The 19,751-nt window shown below is 40.0% G+C and overlaps 1 protein-coding gene across 1 annotated transcript; it reads left to right on the top strand.

The window, feature by feature from the left end:
• The first annotated feature begins 16,140 nt into the window (after nucleotides 1-16,140).
• Nucleotides 16,141-17,578, top strand: gpr101 (G protein-coupled receptor 101). Its single transcript, XM_053630664.1, has one exon. It carries the CDS (start codon nucleotides 16,301-16,303, stop codon nucleotides 17,576-17,578), a length of 1,278 nt encoding a protein of 425 aa, XP_053486639.1. The 5' UTR covers nucleotides 16,141-16,300.
• Nucleotides 17,579-19,751: the final 2,173 nt, after the last annotated feature.

Raw genomic sequence — 19,751 nt, 5'->3', positions numbered from 1 at the left:
ATGATACTGCTTATCAGTCAGTTGTCCGATTACTTTTGAGCCTGTGAAAATGGATGCAGTATTTTTGTTAAACCCATTGAATTAAAGCTGAAAGTCTACACAAAGTCTATTGAAAGTCAATCATATTTTGATTGCTTCATTTCATATCCATTGTGGTGGTGTACAGATGCAAAATTACGAAAATTGTGTCACTGTCCAAATACTTATGGACCTGATTGTATACAGTATAGTGCTATACAAAATTGCTACTGTGCTAACAGGAACATATGAGCAACTTATGAGTATGAGCATCAGAGTCATTTCTGAGTTCATTATAGTTTTAACTTAAAGGCTGTTGTATCAAACTGAAGTTATTAACTGTTCAGTGATGGAGACTTGAGTGCAAATTCCATCCATCCATCCATCTTCTATACTGCTTATCCTTTCTTCAGGGTCACGGGGAAACCTGGAGCCTATCCCAGGAAGCATCGGGCACAATCCTGTACATCGGTACACCCTGGACAGGGTGCCAATCCATCGCAGGGCAAACAAACACATACACACCCTAGGACACTTTGCCAATCAGCCTACCATGCATGTCTGAGGAAACCGGAGTACCCGGAGGAAACCCCCGCAGCACGGGGAACATGCAAACTCCGCACACACAGGGCCACAGTGGGAATCGAACCCAACCCTAACCCTTTGTGCTTCATTCCCTGCTCCTTCATATAGAATATCTCCTGGTTGTACAATTGCACAATGTCTGTCCAAAACTAATATACTGAAGCAGGGTGGCTATTGCAAAAGCTTACTTCTGGGATAAAAGTCACTTTAAAGGAATGCTTTGGAATCAAAGCAAAAAAGGAATGCTTTGGAATATGTTCCTCAGAGATCCAATAAAGAACTACATTTCACCTCGTGGCAAGGCCAGACTTTGCTCTAAAGAACTGAGAACTCTCTGAGAATCCAAGATGTCATGAACCCCAATACCTTCGAAGGCAAAACAATCAGTTTTCAGCCAGCATGCTATAAAATGGAGATTAGGTTCTTTTGTGTTTGAATGGTCCTTTTTACACTGGACCCAACTGTGGTCTTTGTGGTTCAAAACCCGAAGACGGCTCATGAACATTATAGTCCCACTGATGGTTTGAACATTTTTTTTTTCAGCACTTTGTGGCTTGATGGGAGTCTGGAGCAATTTTAGTACATTTTTACATGTAGTATTAGGAAAATCCCTGCTTGAGGGAAATGCACATGCATCCCTTTGTATAAACACTGCATATGATTGATTCATATCAAGTTTAAGTTAGTAGTTGAAATATTTTGCTGCTTTTTTTTGTCCTAGCAATCTAGTCTCAGTGCTACAAGGACTTAAAGTGGCTAATGTTAAAGTAAATTAAGTGTGTGTGCGTGTTACTTGACACCTTGACATTTCCTATAATAGCCACTAGATGTCACGCTTCAGCTTCACAAGTGCATACTTTTATTTTGCTTAGTACGTTGAGATCTGCTCACAGATTGTGTGTGTGTGTGTGGGGGGGAACGAATATTAATTAATATATTCGTTCTTACACAAACCTCATGTGCTCTTACTGTTTAATTGTTCAAATGTCCACTGTTTTAAATGTCTAAACCATGACACTTCACACGACACTGATATGGATAATTTCTGTAACACAATAAATAAATATAGTTCCCATGCAAACATATATATTCCACAATCCCCATCTCCATCCCCACATACTGTCTCATTGTGTTTTATTTACCATTTTCGCCAGTAATATATAACATTTAAGTGTGGAGATGGTTCTTTTTCTCAATTTTCTCTATCCTCTGCTCCAGGACTAAATGCCTCACAGAGTTTCCCCAACGCATCTGATCCATCTTATCAGCTAATTATCAAGCCTTTTAGGAGGTGCATTGAGAGTGCAAAGTCATTATGATTAGGTGTGAAATAATGTCCGACAGGCTAGGTGATTCAGTACTGGATGTTTATTCATCTCAGGTGAGGGGCTGTGAAGTGTGCTTTCCCCCAAATGAAGAATTGTAGTAGCTACATTTCTGAACACAATACTGGACTCAACATCCTGGCAGTTAAACACTGTGATTCAGAATAACTCCAAGCACCAAATCTTCCTTAGTTCGTTACATTATTGAATACCCCTTTCCTCATCAGCATGCAAAAAAAATACTCCATAATAAAAAAATCGTAAACATCTTTCAACAGTCTCCTTCGCAGATCAAGACTGAACCTCTGAAGCCTAGTGCACACTACACAATTTCACAGTTGCCAGCTAATTTTGGTGCTCAACAACTACATCCGCTGCAGATCCCCAAACCCAGATTATCATCCATCTAATTTGTCTGGGAGGGTGAGGATAAAATGTAAACCCAATAATATTGAACACTTAGGTAAAAAGGGGTGTAGTGCTGTCAACAAGCTGTCAAATGATAACCTTGGTGGAGAGGTGGACAGGGCACCACCCAGACTTGACTTGGTTGTTCAGATTATCAGCACAGAGCAACAAAATCCAGACTCTGTTCTTATCATTCTGGGTGATTTTTATAAAGATAACTTCAGCCATGAGCTGCTTAAATTCAACCAGCACATTACATGTCACACCAGAGACAGTAACACACTGGAACACTGCTACACCATAATAAATAACACACCTCGCCCTGTTCCCCGGGCACCTGTGGGACAACCTGATCACAATCTGGTGCACCTTATTCCAACCTAAAGGTAGCAACAAAATTCTGAGGCACCTTCAAGTCTGAGAAAACCTCAGTGTTTAGACAAATCTTTTGACGGTTCCATCAGTGATCCTCGTCTGAGGCAGACCCTGGGTATCCCCCAAAAGTGGACAAATGTGGACTGACCATCTCAGTTTGTTGCCTACCAAGGAAAGCAGAAGAAAAACAGTTTTGCAAATCATTTTTTTCTTAATGTAATGACATGTTTGCACTTAGCTCTTTTGTTGAAGTTCCTAGGATATGATGTCTTCATGATGATGGATTTGAGGATTTTCTCAATTTTCTTTCAGTAGACCAGCTCCATCGGCTTTTTTCCCCCTGTTGTCACGCACTTGTGCTCAAAGATAATCTGACTCACATAATCACTTCTGATAAACATCCATACAGCATGATGCTGTCTGTGAAAATGGAGGGACTTTATTTTTGTTAATATTTTTGTTAAACCCCTTGAATTAAAGCTGAAAGTCTACACTTTAATCACATCTTGGTTGCTTCCTTTCAAATCCATTGTGGTGGTGTTCAAAAGCAAACGTACATAAATGGATCCGACTGTAAATATCAGGAAATGAAAGCAGAAATTCTGATCTATCATCTCATTCATTTTTTGATCTAAAACCCAAATGTCTTCACTGTATAGCAAAAACAATAGAAATGGCCTTGCCGTTCAAGTAGTTTCAGAGAAGACGGTACATTTTAAAACATTTTTAAATATGTTATCCATGCTTGGTTGTTTTCATTTTAGAAATAATTGCTTACATTTTGGTGGACTTTTGCTTTTTTTTTTTTTTTTTTTACAAATTGGTTTAAAAAAATTTTTTTACAGATGTTTATATATTTCGTCTATAGCTGCCTGTGTATTTAAAAAAAAATGTTTCAATGGTATTTTGGCCTATGGTGTCTGTTATTCTTTTTCTTTGAGGTTATGCTTCCATCTTGAGCTATATTTTCCTCAATAATAAAATGAGTTTGATTACACTGTACAGAACTTTGCAAATTAGTGAAAAATAATGAAACACAAAAAATAATTGTGATAAATTTGTGGATCATGATCCAGCCAGAAAAAAAAAAAAAGTGGTGTACTTTTGGCAGCTCGTCCACTTCTAGCTCCACATTAGTTCCTGAAAGAGCTCTGTGCTATTCTTATCGCCCAAGTGAGACTGTAATATTCCCTTCAACTCTTACATTTAAGTCCCCTCTCTACATTAACTTCTCCTTGAATTTGCCTGCTTTTGTTATTCTGTGCACCTGATGAGATTACGGTTACTACACCTTCACAATGTTCACGTACACCTTTACCCATCTGCCTGTATATGCTGAAGCTTATCTCTGATGTCCAGTCACCAGTGTGACCTCCATGGGTTTTAAATTCTCCACACAACAAATAGGACAAGTCTCTCCATGAAACCCACTGATCATGTGTGATGAATTCATTCAGAGGCTATAGAGTAACCGAGCTGGAAATTAGTGGAAGGGCTAACACTGTTTCACTAGTGTCAATAACCTGTGGCGCAGCTGCACCTAACTCCCTAGCCCAAATAACTGCTATTACAGTTACAATGCTGCCATTGCTTCATTTTCAAACTCTAATAACACTGATCAGAAAGGCCTTTGCAAATTCAAAATACCCCTCTTTGTCACTACGTAGCTGTTTAGCTATATCTCTCTATGCAACTGGATCTAAGCCAGTGGTTTTCAAAGCGGGGGCCGCCAAGGGGCGCCCGGGGGTCTCAACAATTTGGTCGGAGCCACCAAGCCCATCCCTCCCACTAGTATGTTTTCTCTTTCTCACTCTCAGACAACCACACACACACACACACACACACACACACACACATACACAATCAATTCCTAATGTAATGTAATGTAAAGATGTAAGATGTAATTATTAATAAAAAAAAGGGGGATATATTCAGAAGTATGTATTTTTAATATACTTTAAAGACATCTTGCAACAGGGGGGCCTCAGTCAAATTTTAATGCCATTTGGGGGGCCTTGCCCTGGCAAAGTTTGGGAACCCCTGACCTAGGCTATCTTGGAAGAGTTCATCAGATAACAGATCAAACAGGCCTTTCAGAAATTGTCTAAGGCGACCTCTTCACTCACAGTTCACTGCCATGATGCCTCTCTGCATTGTCATTGTCTAGGTGAATGCAGCAGAGATGTGATGGTCTTAAACAGCTTCATTCTGCTAGTTGACACTGAGCCCGGACATACAATCTGGATGGAATGCTATTCAGTGCACGGCTCCATGTGCACACACCACAAATTCACACCTAGGGGTCAATTTAGAGTCGCTACTCCACCTACAAACATGTATTTCAGGCACCTGCACACCCCCTGGCGACAGTGCTATGTCCACTGTATGAGGCAGGAAGAGAAATCATTTGGCAGACTCACTAGCCAGTCCCTACAGGATTTTGTGATCGCAGAAATTAAAATATCTCTACAATATTTGGAGGAGCTTACAAAGGTTAAAAATTACCGCAGATTTGGACCAAGACGCATTAAGTGACGTCATCACAACCTACATTCAGGCAAAGCCCTCTTCGATTCACATGAGTACAGCTAAAAGGTCTCGTTTAACAACAAACATAACTGCGTAAGACCGTGCAAAACAATTTTGCAATTGCAATTTAACCAATTCAAATTGCTTTCCGCAAAAAGCACGAAAATCTCCGCAAACTCCATTGCAAATTTAAAAAAAATAAATAAATCTGCAGCAAAATCAACCATTTTTGGTCTCAACAATCATAAAAAAAAAAAAACTCAATGAAATCCTGTATGGACTGACTAGCACAGAGCTGTGCAGTCATTTTAGCAAGGACAGTGTTAATAAAAAGAATTACTCCACTGCAAAGAAACATACAGAAATTATTCCAGAAATATTCTAGTAACACATGCATGAATACCAGTATCTTCATACCAGTAGTTTCATTAGTGTAGCTATTCAGAAATGTCATTTGTTTATGTTCCAAATGCTATTTATAAGTTTTCCATTAATCATAATAATGTATACTTACATCTTCACCTACACTACGAACCTGTATGGTTTTGATAAGGACACATGGGAATCAGTGGTTTATTCAACTAGTTTTGTTCACTCATTTATTATTAAAGAAAGTGCACCCCTGTAGTAGGATTACACCTACTGCCATCTAGTGGTACGTTATCAACGTCCACCCTAATAGAAAACAGGAATATTAGCATTTTCTTTTTCCATATTTGTTCAAAGACTGTATATACCATATTGAAGTATTTCGCTGCCTATTTTCAAAACTAATTGCAAATTGTATTTGCAATTGTGTTTTCCATTTGTGGACACACAAACTGTGACATTACTGTTTGCATTTTTATTTACATAAACATACAATACCTGCCAGATTTCAAATGGAAAAGCCCAAATGGAGTCCATTTGCAATTGCATTTCCCATGTCTTACGAGTTACGACACTGTCATATCAAAATAGCAATAGCAATTACCCAGCTTAGTGGTTAGAATGTTTTCCTCGCACCTCTGGGGTTGGGGTTGGGAGTTCCACCTCCACCTTTCGTGTGCGCAGTTTGCATGTCCACGCTGTGCTTCGGGGGTTTCCTCTGGGTACTCCGGCTTCCTCCCCAGTCCAAAAACATGCTTTGTAACCTGATTGGCATCTCTAAATTGTTGGTAGTGTATGAATGGTGTGCAATTGTGCCCTGCAGTGGGTTGGCAGTATGTCCAGGGTGTCCCCCGCCTTGTGCCCCGAGTCCACTGGGATAGGCTCCAGGCTCGTCTGCAACCCTGTGTAGTATAAGTAGTACAGAAAATGCACGCATGGATGGATTTGCATTTCTGATGCCTTGCACAGAAACCTATCACTCAGTGTTGGGGGTGGGAGTATACTAATGGGCGTGTTTGTATTTGGAAGTGCCATCAGTCACAGTCGACAGCCAAGAAGGACAATGTGCTGTACAGACGATTCTGCCAATGCGTCACTCCTGCCTGCATGGAGTGTGGCGAAAAGGTCACCCTTAATTTTGGGACAGAAAACAAGTTGAGTGACAGTCACAAATGAAACATAGACAATATAAACACAGAATGTATTATTTCACAACAACCTTCACATTTGCAAATTGTAATTTATTTTTTATTTGTTATATGGCACGCCGTGTTCTGAGTGCGATTTGTTTTGTTTGGGTTTGTATTTTGTATAGTTCAATATAAATAAAATGTTCAGTGCACATGTGTAATAGTGTTTGATGTTTTTACATTATTTATGGTTTTTATCCCAAACATTATGTAAATATGTTTACATAATTCATATATTATGTACGAATTATAAAAGCCAGAAGTGGTACTAAATGAACAGCCATTTGGGAGCCAAAAGAGCCAGCCCTTATTGCTGAGCTGAGCCAAAGGGTTAGGGTTAGGGGCAATAAAAAGAGAAGTACAGTAATTCCCATGACTAATCTGCAAGGGACTCTAAAATGCCATGGACTCTGACTAGCATCACTTCCAAATACAAACACGCCCTGTAGTATACTCTCACCCCCAACACTGATTGACAGGTTTCTGTACAGGGCATAGGAAATGCAAATGCAAAGCAAATTGCAATTCCATCTGAATTTTGGCAGGCTCCATACACGACGCTGAGGAAGTGAAATAGCAGACGGGGTAATTGCTATTTTGATATGACAGTGTCATAACTCATAAGACATGGGACATGCAACTGCAAATGGACTTTGCAAATGACATTGTACGTTTGTGTAAACAAAAATGCAAACGGTAATATTCTACTTGTATTTTCATTTGAGTCACAGTTTATGCGTCCACAAATAGAAAACGCAATCGCAATCGCAATTTGCAATTAGTTTTGAATATAGTCCACAAAATACTTCCATAATACTATGTATGAATGGACATTGTAGCAGGGATTCAAAAGTGAAGGCTCTAAGACCCTTTAGTGGTTGGCTGCAGCACAATTTTAACCCCGCCCATTCCCATATTATTGAACACAAAGTGACACCTATAGAAATTGTTTTTGGGAATGGTGTTCTGACATTTTTACAAGTTCATTTGACCTCCAATATCCAATGTCGTGCAAGCAAGAGTGCAGTTTTACTGAATATCAGCACAGCTGTGATTTGGCCGTAGGTACGAGGCTGCAGGTTCTCACAGCCATCCTGATATTCAGTACAACAGCACGATTGAGAGTGTGATATTGCTTGTATATAACAGTTCTATAAACAAGAAATGACTATCGTGTAACTGACATTTCAAACACATGATGGCCAATTATTTTTGTTTTATTTTTTGCTCCGTCAATGAAAACGCCATATATCAGCACTCTTGGAATGCCCATTGTCCTAACAAGTTAGTGGACCAGAAATAACTGTTTTATAAATGCTTTTTTAGTAGTTACTTGATAATAAATAAAATGACAAGGCGGATGAAGGTGATTGACATTTTTGGGCTGGGCTTGAAATGATAGTAGAGCCTCATGAACCTGCACGCACTTTCCAATATGCACTGAAGTGCTCACTGAGATTACAGCCCAGCAAATGCAATTACCATCTTTAAAACTTGGTAGATTTAGTGTTGACACCTTTGAAAGTTCTATAGCAAAAGGAATGTCTTCTTTTCCAGATAACTGTTCTAACAGACCCTTAGCAGGGAGTTCTTTGCAGTGTTTCCAGTATGTTGCTCATTTTGATGTCTAAACTAGCTCAGTGTACCGATATTCTAGCAAATGACTGAACAAAGTGATGGCATAAACCAAGACAGCTAACACTTGCTACATTTCATAACAATTTATTGACTGTATGACCTTAGCAAACACTTAGAGTAGTTTGGTAAGGTTAACTAGACTGAAAAAAAATGCCTACTGAATTTACTTCCAATGCATACTGTGCATCGCTTCCATGAGACTGAATACACTTAGATGAACGCAATTTGTTTACATACATCCAATATGATTGGTCATGTATTTTCAAAGGAATAGAATAAAACCAACACCAAGCTCTCACTCAAACTGAGGATCGAATGCAGATCGTTGGCATTCTGCAACAGCTACATTACTGCTCCACTATTCTACTGCACACATTTAATTGTGTTAATGTAGTATTATAGTTCCCATCAGTGACAACATGTTCAACTACAAGGTTTCATAAGGTTTACATTAATACTACGTGAGTTAATCATGTGTGTAAATGATGGATAATGTACATCCATCCATTTTCTGTACTGCTTATCCTACACAGGGTCACGTGGAACGCTGGAGCCTATCCCAGGGGACTCAGAGCACAAGGCCAGGGACAGGGTGCGAACCCATCGCGGGGCACAATTGCACACCTATTCATACACTACGGACGATTTAGAGATGCTAATCAGCCTGCAACGCATGTCTTTGGACTGTTAGCCGATGCGTCTTGCATGTGTGCTCACAACGTGAACAGTATAGTGTCACCAATGTGGTTGAGGTGAAAGGTCGACCCACTGCCCAATTGGCCAAATCTACTGTTCATGCCCTGGCTCTAAAGTCCAGTCCATCACAGGGCATCATACAAACATTCATACCCAGTGCTGTGAAAAAGTATTTGCCAGTATCCTGATTTCTTCTGTTTTTGTGTATATCTCATACTAAATTGTTTCAGAAATTAAAGCAAAATCTAAGATAAAACAAAGACAATACAGTTTTTAAATGATAATATTTATTGAAGCAAAAAAAGTTATCCAATACCAACTGGGCCTGTGTGAAAATGTATTTGCCCCTGTAGTTACCAATTCCCCAAATCTATGAAACTGCATTCATAATAGGGTTCAGCTGGACTAGACACAACCAGACCTGATTACTGTAAACCCTGTTCAATCAAATCAACACTTAAATAGAACTTTTTCAGCAGCATGAAGTTGGTTAAAAGGTCTTACACAGTAACACACTATACCAAAATTGAAAGAAATTCTAGAAATGATGAAGATGATGATTGAAATATATCAGTTTGGGAAGGGTTACAAAGCTATTTCAAAGGCTCTAGGACTCCAAAGTACCACAGTGAGAGCCGTTATCTCCAAATGGAAAAATTCAGCACAGTAATGAGCTTTCCCAGAAGTGGCAGACCTTCCAAAATTCCTCCAAGAGCACAGCAATTACTCATCCAGCGTGTCACAAAAGTGCCAAGGACAACATCAAAGGACTTACAGGCCTATTTTGCATCAATAAAGGTCACTGTTCATGACTCCACTATCAGAAAGACACTGGGAAAAGTGTCAAGGAGAAAACCACTGCTAAACCAGAACATCATTAAGGCTCATCTGAATTTTGCCAAAACACACCTTGATGATCCTCAAACCTTTTGGGAGAATGTTCTGTGGATTGATGAGTTGAAAGTGGAACTGTTTGGAAGACAGTGGCCTCTTTACATCTGGCATAAACCAAACACAGAATTCCACACAAAGAACACCATACCTACAATGAAGCATGGTGGTGGAAGTGTGATGGTGGGGGGATGCTTTGCTGCTTCAGGGAATGGGCAACTTCAATAATTCAGAGAAACATGAATTCTGCACTCTACTAGAAAATCATAAAGAATGAACAGTCTTCCGTTCGTAAGTTGAAACTCAAGCACAACTGGATTATGCAGCAAGACAATGATCAAAAGCATAGGAGTAAATCCACCTCTGAATGGTTAAAAAATGCTACATTAAAGTTTTGGAGTGGCCTAGTGACCTGTAAAAGACTGATCTCCAGTTATCGGACGCATTTGGTTGCAGTTATTGCTGCAAAAGGTGGCACAACCAGATTGAAAGTTTAAGGGGGCAATTCGTGTTTCCCATGGGTGATGGGTGTTGGATCACTCTTTTTTTTTTTTTTGCTTCAATAAATAAATAAATAAATAAATAAATAAATAAATAAATAAATGTATTGTGTGTTAATTCAGGTTGCCTTTGTTTTATGTTGTATTTCATTTGAAGATATTATTTAGTATGAGATATACACAAAAACAGAGGAAATATTTTTTCACAGCGCTGTATTCATTCAAACGTTGGGTCAATTAAGCAAAAACAACTGACCTACTAGCATGTTTATGGGATGTGGACAGAAACTGGAAAACCCAGAGGAAACTCACACAGTTGGGGAGTGTCATGTATCAGAGAAGGAACTCTGAACTACAGTTCCCAGCAGCCACTGCACCTCACTACATCACAGTCACATATAAAAAGTCACAGCAAACCTGCACCTGAATCACATTCTTGTTAAGAAGCACTCATGAGTATATAGCCACAGTTTGCACTGCACTCCTTGTCTTACATTGGTCTTTCTTTGCCGTTGTCTTTGCTGCTGTGTTTAGGTCTTTGGTTTATGTTTAGTCTTTGCCATAGTGTTTTGCCACAAGGTCTTAGTGTCTTTTGTGTTTTTGTTTTTATTAAACTTATTATCTGCACTGGTCTCTGTCTCCAAATCGTGACAGAACGTAAGACCTCAACATGGATGCAGCAGAATTTTTCAGGGTCCAAGAGGCCCTGTATGAAAAGGAAAAGCTTTCCTTCATTAAAAACAATAGGGAATGGCTCGACATGATGTAGTCCGTCATGGAGTATACCAAAGGAGAGCCTTCCAGCCAGGATGGAACCATCTCCACCCCATCCCCACCCCACCCTGCCGTGTCAACAGACAACGTCGTTCAACCTCCCAGCTCGTCTGAGGACGCCGCTCAGCATCCCTGTTCAGCTGAGGACGCCGCTCAGCATCCCTGTTCAGCTGAGGACGCCGCTCAGCATCCCTGTTCAGCTGAGGACGCCGCTCAGCATCCCTGTTCAGCTGAGGACGCCGCTCAGCATCCCTGTTCAGCTGAGGACGCCGCTCAGCATCCCTGTTCAGCTGAGGACGCCGCTCAGCATCCCTGTTCAGCTGAGGACGCCGCTCAGCATCCCTGTTCAGCTGAGGACGCCGCTCAGCATCTCTGTTCAGCTGAGGACGCCGCTCAGAATCCGTCTCCATCTCATGACAGGGAGAACATGCTACTCAGATCAAACTGGTGGCCTAGAGCTGTGAGGCAGCAATACTATACTACCCTGGAATACACTTGCTAGAGCTAAAGTAATTCATGTGTTTGCAGCATAGTGGAGTTTAGTCTTGTTTAACACAGCCAAGTGTGAACAATGAACCTTGGTTATCCTCTGATAAGAAAAAGATTGTGGTTTCCTCTATGATGCCACAAAAGTAAACCGAGAGAGAGAGAGAGGGAGAGCTAGCGAGAGTGCGAGCACGTGAACACAATCATGACAGTAAAGCTCATTTAATCTAACTGAAGATCTGAATTCAACTGAGATCAGTTATATGGTTTCTCTTTTAAAGAATTTTATTGGGTATCATTGCAGTTGTCATTATTAATGGGACATTATTTTTACTCATTGATCTTTACATGCACTTCTACTGTGTAGAAAGCAAGATTAAAAACTCAAAAAGAGTATGAAAGAGATTACATGAAGAAATAAATCCTTTCTTAGCTGTTCTGATCACAATAAATATTTCAGATGCAATAGTTAAATAGGAGAAACAGGCGGCACCATTTATACTAGTAAAGAAGAACATCCTAGTAAGTAATTAAATTAGTAATTGCTTGGACAGTCTATAGGTACTATAGCCTTGCCTATATATTTATAGATAGTTATGAATTGTTCTTAGGTCAAGACTAAGGAATGAGTGAGCCTTAAGACCAAAAAGGAAAGGACACTACAAGCATGACTCTCCTTTTCAGCATGGAGAAGATGGAAAGTAACTAAAATTCTATAAAACAGATTGACATTTACCCTGCCAAGTAAACCACCAGATGGCAGATGCCTGCCATTAAACTGGGTAAGACACTGAATAGCCAAACATTTTTAGATGGCAGAGCAAAACCAACAAACTGTTAAATATTTTTTGACAGGTTTATTTTACAGACATAGGTAAGCAGTGGCTAGCTACATATTTGCCTTTGCTGCAGTCAAGGTCAACCATTGATGATACAGATGTCCATTTTAGTTGAAAACTGTGAGAGCTGAATTTATCCTGCATTTTTTAATGCTAGAACAGTGTTGGCTAAATATCTTTCCTGTAATTGTTAGCTAATGAGGTGTTATTTTGTCATTTACAGATGTTACCATATTTTCTACACCAAAGGCTCCGACCTATTAACTCCAGAAAATTATTGTGATAGCTACAGGCTATAAATAGGTTTAATGATAAATACGCAATGATAATTTAACAATCGTGGATCATGTCTTTAAGTTTAAAAGGAATCTTCCATATTTTGTACATTGTTACATACAGTGGGGGGAAATAAGTATTGAACGTGTCGACATTTTTTTTTTTTTTGAATAAATACATTTCCAATAAGGTTATATACATGAAATTTTCACTAGACTTCAGTATTAACTCAAGAAATCAGGAAATATAAAGAATTCACAACATTAAAGTCCATAAATAAAGTTATGTATAATAAAGTGGAATGACACAGGAAAAAAGTATTGAACACGTTAAGAAAAAGCAGTTCTCCAAGTCAAGGTAAGGCAAGGAACCAGCTGAAATCCGTAAGAAGTTAGAAAGTAATTGTACCTCCTATCTGCAAATTAATATCAGCTGGGTTAGTAAATTGATGGTCTATAAAAAGGCTTTTAATTACCAAGGTGTCACACAAGAAAGATCTCATGATTGGCAAACGCAAAGAGATCTCCCAAGACCTTCACAACCTTATTGTTGCAAAACATATTGAGGGAATCGAATACAGAAATATTCCAAAACTTCTGAATCTTCCAGTAAGCACCATTGGAGCCATTATCTGCAAGTGGGTGAAACATCACTCCATCATCAACCGACCATGCACAGGAGCTGCTCGCAAGATTTCTGACCAGGGAGTCAGAAGAATAGTCAGAAGAGTAGCCCAAGAGCCAAGGACCACTCGGAAAGAGCTCCAGAAACACTTGGAGGCAGCAGGTACCATAGACACAGAGAAAACAATAGGCAATGCACTCCACTGCTCACGCTCACCCCACAAGACTCCATTACTAAAGAAAAGGCATGTCGAAGCTCATTTAAAGTTTGCTACAAATGTTAATGTTTGGATTTCTTTATATGTGTGGATGTCTTGAGTTAATACCAAAGTCTGGTGAAAATTTCATGTTAATAACCTCATTGTATATATTGTATATTTAATGGAAAAAATGTTGATGCGCTCAATACTTATTTCCCCCCCCACTGTATATCCATCCATCTTCTATACCGCTTATCCTTCACTTCAGGGTCATGGGGAAACCTGGAGCCTATCCCAGGAAGCATCGGGCACAAGGCGGGGTACACCCATGGACAGGATGCCAATCCATTGCAGGGCACAATCACATACACACTCACACACCCATTCATACACTACGGACACTTTGGACATGCCAATCAGCCTACCATGCATGTCTTTGGACTGGGGGAGGAAACCAGAGTACCCGGAGGAAACCCCTGCAGCGCAGGGAGATCATGCAAACACAGGCCCACAGTGGGAATCAAACCCTGGAGGTGTGAGGCGAACGTGCTAACCACTAAGCCACTTGATACAAGTTGCAACTTAAACCGATTTTCTTTTCGGTTTATTAGATTGCTTATTAGATTACATTTTGGTGATTATGAATAGAACTGATGAAGTATGCAATATTAAAAATAAAAAATAAAAATTCAGTTGTACAGCAGGTAGCATTGCTGTTTCACAGCTCCAGGCTGTCTGGATTGATCCTGGGCTGTGGTTACTGTCTGTGTGGAGCTTTTCATTTTCTGCATGTTCTCCCCATTTCTGCATCAGTTTCCCCCCTCCAGCTCATAAAAATATGACAGTAGGTTGGCTACTCTAGATACTCTAGAACATGTATGTATGGTGCTTTCTGATGGACTGGCATCCCATTCAGTGGGGATTCCTACCAACACAGTGTTCCTTGGATATGCTCCGGGTCCATCAGGATCCAGTATAAAATGGTTACTGAAGCTGAATGAATAAGTTAATTCTGGAATACAGTAAAAATACACCTTTACTATAAGATCAATAACTGAACAGCTGGCCCATTTTGCCTGAATGTTGTGTCATGGCTCAAGAGAGTACCTGCCAATACTCTAACTCTAATCATTATAAAACAATTATACTTTTTCACATTTTTGAAAGAAAATTATATTTAAGAGACCCATGCTAATATATATATTATATATATATATATATATATATATATATATATATATATATATATATATATATATATATATATATATATAATTAGATCTCATGCATAGTTTATTTGATGGTATTATAAATCATTTGCCAAAAGGTGGCCCATTTTAGCTGACTTCACCCTCATGGTATACTAAAAATATAGACTCTAAGGTATGATTAAAGACTGCACGAAATGTCATAACGGTTACAATAAATCGAGTTAAAATGATATTTAAGCTATATAAGGTGCTAGTACTGGGTTGCTTCTGTTTATGCAAATCATGTCAATGTTTTTGAGTGTTAATGTAAGTTGTTAGATGAATCAATTTAATATTAGACACTGTTTAAAAAAAAAAAAAAAAAAAAAAAAAACGCATGTCCCTAATCTATTATTGATTCATTTTAACAATAATTCAACACCACCTTGCATTTGGAGATATTTTATCTCATGACCATTATATTTTCATCTGAGGGCTGTTTATGCTCCAGAGTGAAATGCAGCTGCATATAGCGCAGGTGCACGGTGTAGCCTATATCGGGGACGTTCACAGCCGTTTCAGCAAATATGTGTTATGACCGTCGAATTCCGATCGGAATGAGAGAGAGAGAGAAAGAGACAGAAAGCAACGCTGTCAGTGATGATCAGAGACGTGCGCTGCATGCAAAAGCACAACACGGCCATTGATTACCACTAAAATGGGAGCGCAGCGTCGGGAACAGAGCACAGCGCCGTCAGTGGGCACACTCTCAGCGGAGGACGCACGACTGAAAACACACCACAGCCTTGGATATGGAACTCAAGATACAGAAGATTCATCTCTTCTTATAGCCTAATGGTTGCAATAGCCAGGTAAAAAAAAAAATTTTAAACGATTTGGACAGCGACGTGAGTGACAGCTTCTTTGTGTCCAGAGAATCCGCGCCTGGGTTAATAATGGAATTCTGACAGCTGTTCTTTCCAGCTGTTTTGTCACCGTTGTGAAGGAGAAAACGGCTTACAGGTTAACCTAAGTGGTGTGGATGTGCCAAAGAAATATTAAGGAGAACATGAAGAAAGTATAGCTGTCATGTTGTGGCACTGTATTCATTGGTGATTTATGCTCTAATAGATCTGATCTGAGAATGTAAGTCGGATCTGGTGATCCGTATTGAATGTTCATTGTAGAAATAGCTGAACAAATGGAGAGATGTGTGTGATAACGATGTCTGTCACGCTGTTGAATGTAGACACTCAGTGCACTTCCATTGTATTTAATCTCCTAGGTGAAGACGGGGACAGCGAGAAGGCTTGTGCAGATTGTGAGGTGATGTTGCTGGGGTGGTAGAAGCCACTACATGCATCATCACCCACTTAATCAGCATCACCATGCCCACAATGCAGGATCCTAGCATGAATTACAGCTTGAGTGCGGTGCCCTGGGACCCTGGTGCCCTCCAGCCACCTTCGATGACAAACAGTGCTGTGAAGATGGTGGCCATATCAGCTATTGTGTGCATGTCTCTCTTTGGCAATGTGGTGGTACTGCTGGTGTTCCAAAGAAAGCCACAGCTGCTGCATGTGGCCAACCGCTTCGTGCTCAACCTACTGCTGGCTGATCTGCTGCAAACGGTGTTTGTCATGCCATTTGTTATTGCCGCCACTGTACCTGAGGTCTGGCCACTGGACACCCGTCTGTGTCAAGCCCTGGTGGTGCTCATGCACCTTTTTGCTTTCACTGGGGTAAACACTATTATCGTCGTGTCAGTGGACCGCTACCTGGCCATTATCCACCCGCTGTCATATCCAACACGCATGACACCTCACCTGGGCACTAACCTGATCACTCTTACCTGGCTGGTGAGCCTGCTGCAGAGCACCCCACCTCTCTACGGCTGGGGAGCTATCGATTTCGACCGACACCATAATGCCTGCATCATGGTATGGTCCTCCAGCCAGTCATACTCAGCGCTGGTGGCCACTCTCTCCTTCTGGCTGCCTGTGGCCATCATGCTTGGCTGCTACTGGATGGTGTTTAGGGCAGCCCGGCGGCAGAATGCTTTGGTGCACCCTGTTCAAACGAACCACCCTCCAGACTCAGGCTCCAGTCCCCACAGGCAGCCGCAGCAGCTCCAACAAGAAGGCCCTTTCTCAGCCACGAATCCTGCCAGGAACAGGCACCGTCGCTTTCACTACCACTGTAAGGCAGCAAGGGTGGTTTTCGTCATCATGGCCTCCTATGTGCTCAGCATGGGTCCGTACAGTGTTTTGAGCACCATTTCCATAAGTTCCCGCACTGCTGTGCCACCATGGTTGGCCTCACTGGCCCTTGTCCTCTTTTTCCTGCAGTGCTGCCTGCACCCTTACATCTACGGCTACATGCACCGCAGCGTGCGTAAGGAGTTCTTGGCGCTGCTCTGCGGGCCACGATGCGGACAGACACGTCCAGGGCGAGGTTCAGCTGTGGACAGCTGCTTCACAGTGACAGATGGGCGGTCAGCACAGATGCATATCCCTAGCCACATGACCCGCATATGTTCCCTCCAGACTTGGGAGGAAGGAACATCATCCTCACCTGTAGCCCGGATATCAAGGGAGAGCCAGAAAGAGACAACGTCTGTGAGCCTGAGCTCAGACAGGGAGCTTACTCTGCAAAGCACCAAGTGAAATTATTCTTTACTATTTGTAATGTTCTTGAGGCAAACAAAGACATCAATTTGCATGACAGGGTCAGTAGTCATTAGTCCAGGTTTATGTCTTAAATATGTCTGACTGCTCATCCAGGAGGTTTCATCAGTTTTACCTCTATATACCACAATACTTTCAAAATGGCCTAACTGAAAACCTTTATAGACAATGAACGAGTGGTTATTGACTGCTATAGTGGTTAGTAGTTACTATTTGTCAGTTTCATAAAAAAAGTGAAATTCAAAGGGTCATATGCACAGAAAGCTCATGTACCTCTGATATTTCTTTCAGCACCCAGGTCATTCCAACTGGTGGTTTGCAAAAATGCTATTCCAATGTTCTTCATGCAGGAAGTAGTGTATTTGATGGCCTATTAATATTGAATTATTATTATGAAGTTATAGGTATGTTAAACGTAGTATATTTTTTACAATTTTTTGATATACTATGGATTTACATGTATGTCATTTTGTGATGCTGTGTGTAATATTTGTAAATTCAACCAAAACGTACATATTTTGTGTTCGAAAAATTGTAAAGACATCAGGGAGAAGCCCTAATGTTTCAACATTAGCGTAACATAAGTCTTGCTGTGGTTCCTCAAATGCACAGGTGGAGAATGTACACTTTTGATTAAAAATAAATAACGAGCTTTAAAAACAATAACAAAAAGCAGGCGGTTTTTAGGACATCAAAATTACAGGCGAGCTAAGTTTTGACAAGGCATTTTAAAAGTAAACAATACTTCAAAACCCACGATAACACGTTACCTTAAAGACTGACTTCATGTCGAGGTCGCTGATGTTCCTCATGAGAGCATCCAGCGTGCAAAGCTGCTCAAGGGGTAGTACAGTCTGTGTATTGTCTTACTTCTTAACCACTGAAATGCTTTGCTGGCTCTGTACACAGTCAGCTCTGTTTAAGAGCGCTTCTCTAAGAGAGCTGTATAATAGCTCACTTCCTTTAAGTGTGAGATAATTAAATCGGTATGCCCACCAATTGTTCAAAGGGGTGACAATCCCTATGGGCACTTAATGTTCTGGAGTGGATCACAGCAGAAGGAGCAACCTCTTTTGCATCTGTATTCAGTCCCCCCCATCATAATACACACATAGGGCTGCACAATATATTCAAAATATGTTAAGATTTGATTGTCTTACACTGAAATACTCTACAATACACTAAATTATTACTAACACTATGCCTTTATTTGACATAATACCCACACACACACTTCTGACCCTGTTTAAAATGCTCACAGCATGATTCATGATTCATTAGTGTATTGATTTGTACATAGCAGAAGCCAAGATCACTATAATGATTAACAAACAATATATTGTGCAGTCCTACTTAAGAAGTGAAAAAAATCCAGAGCGATTTTCATTCATGCTAAGCGATGAAACTGGGAGAACAAAACAGATTTTCACTACTGGTTAGTGAGTTAAAGCAATGGAAACATATACTCCCTTACAGAAACACTTTAAAAAAAAAAAAAAAAAAAAAAAAAAGTCTATATTAGTATATTAGTTTTTTAATTGTCTGACATGTCTGTCTCTATTTATAAAGTTTCATAGCCCTAGGACACATCATCTGTTCTTAAACAATACAGTCAATAGTGTGTCTGCAGTTTTTTTTTTGTATGAATCATCAACCAGACTGTTAAACTTATGGTCTCAATGAATGTGGACAGAATAATGTTTTCAAACAGATTGCAGTTGAAATCTGGTTAAATGATGAAATAATAAGTTTGTACTTACCAAACTTGAAAAGGAATCGTTGATTTAAGCCAGTGGTTCTGCAGGCCCTGGTCTTGGGGATACCTTGCATTGTATATTTCGGGGGGTTTCATTTTGCAACGCACATGATATAACTCACAAGCTTAAAAAGGCTTTTGAGTTGAGCTTGTGTGAGAACAGGGAATGCATCAAAAAACAGTAGCCTAAGCCAAAACCAATCCGTATGTAGACAAGTTCCGAATTAAACCGTTTTCTAGCAAAAGCCTTATAGGAATAACCTGAAGAGGTAAAGATGAAAACATTTTATCAATATTATTAATAATAAAATGAATAATGTTTTGAATATTTGAATTGTTCAATATTTATATTTTCAGCAAGGTTATAGCCTGCTATTTTCACGTGAATGTTAAGAC

Source organism: Ictalurus furcatus, chromosome 8 (assembly GCF_023375685.1).
Source record: "Ictalurus furcatus strain D&B chromosome 8, Billie_1.0, whole genome shotgun sequence".
NCBI lineage: Eukaryota > Metazoa > Chordata > Actinopteri > Siluriformes > Ictaluridae > Ictalurus > Ictalurus furcatus.
Note: the sequence above shows the minus strand (reverse complement) of the source record. Positions and strands in the feature narration are given on the sequence as shown.

Excerpts from the sequence above, each read along its gene's own strand:
- gpr101 (XM_053630664.1), top strand. The coding sequence starts at position 16,301 with ATGCCCACAATGCAGGATCCTAGCATGAATTACAGCTTGAGTGCGGTG.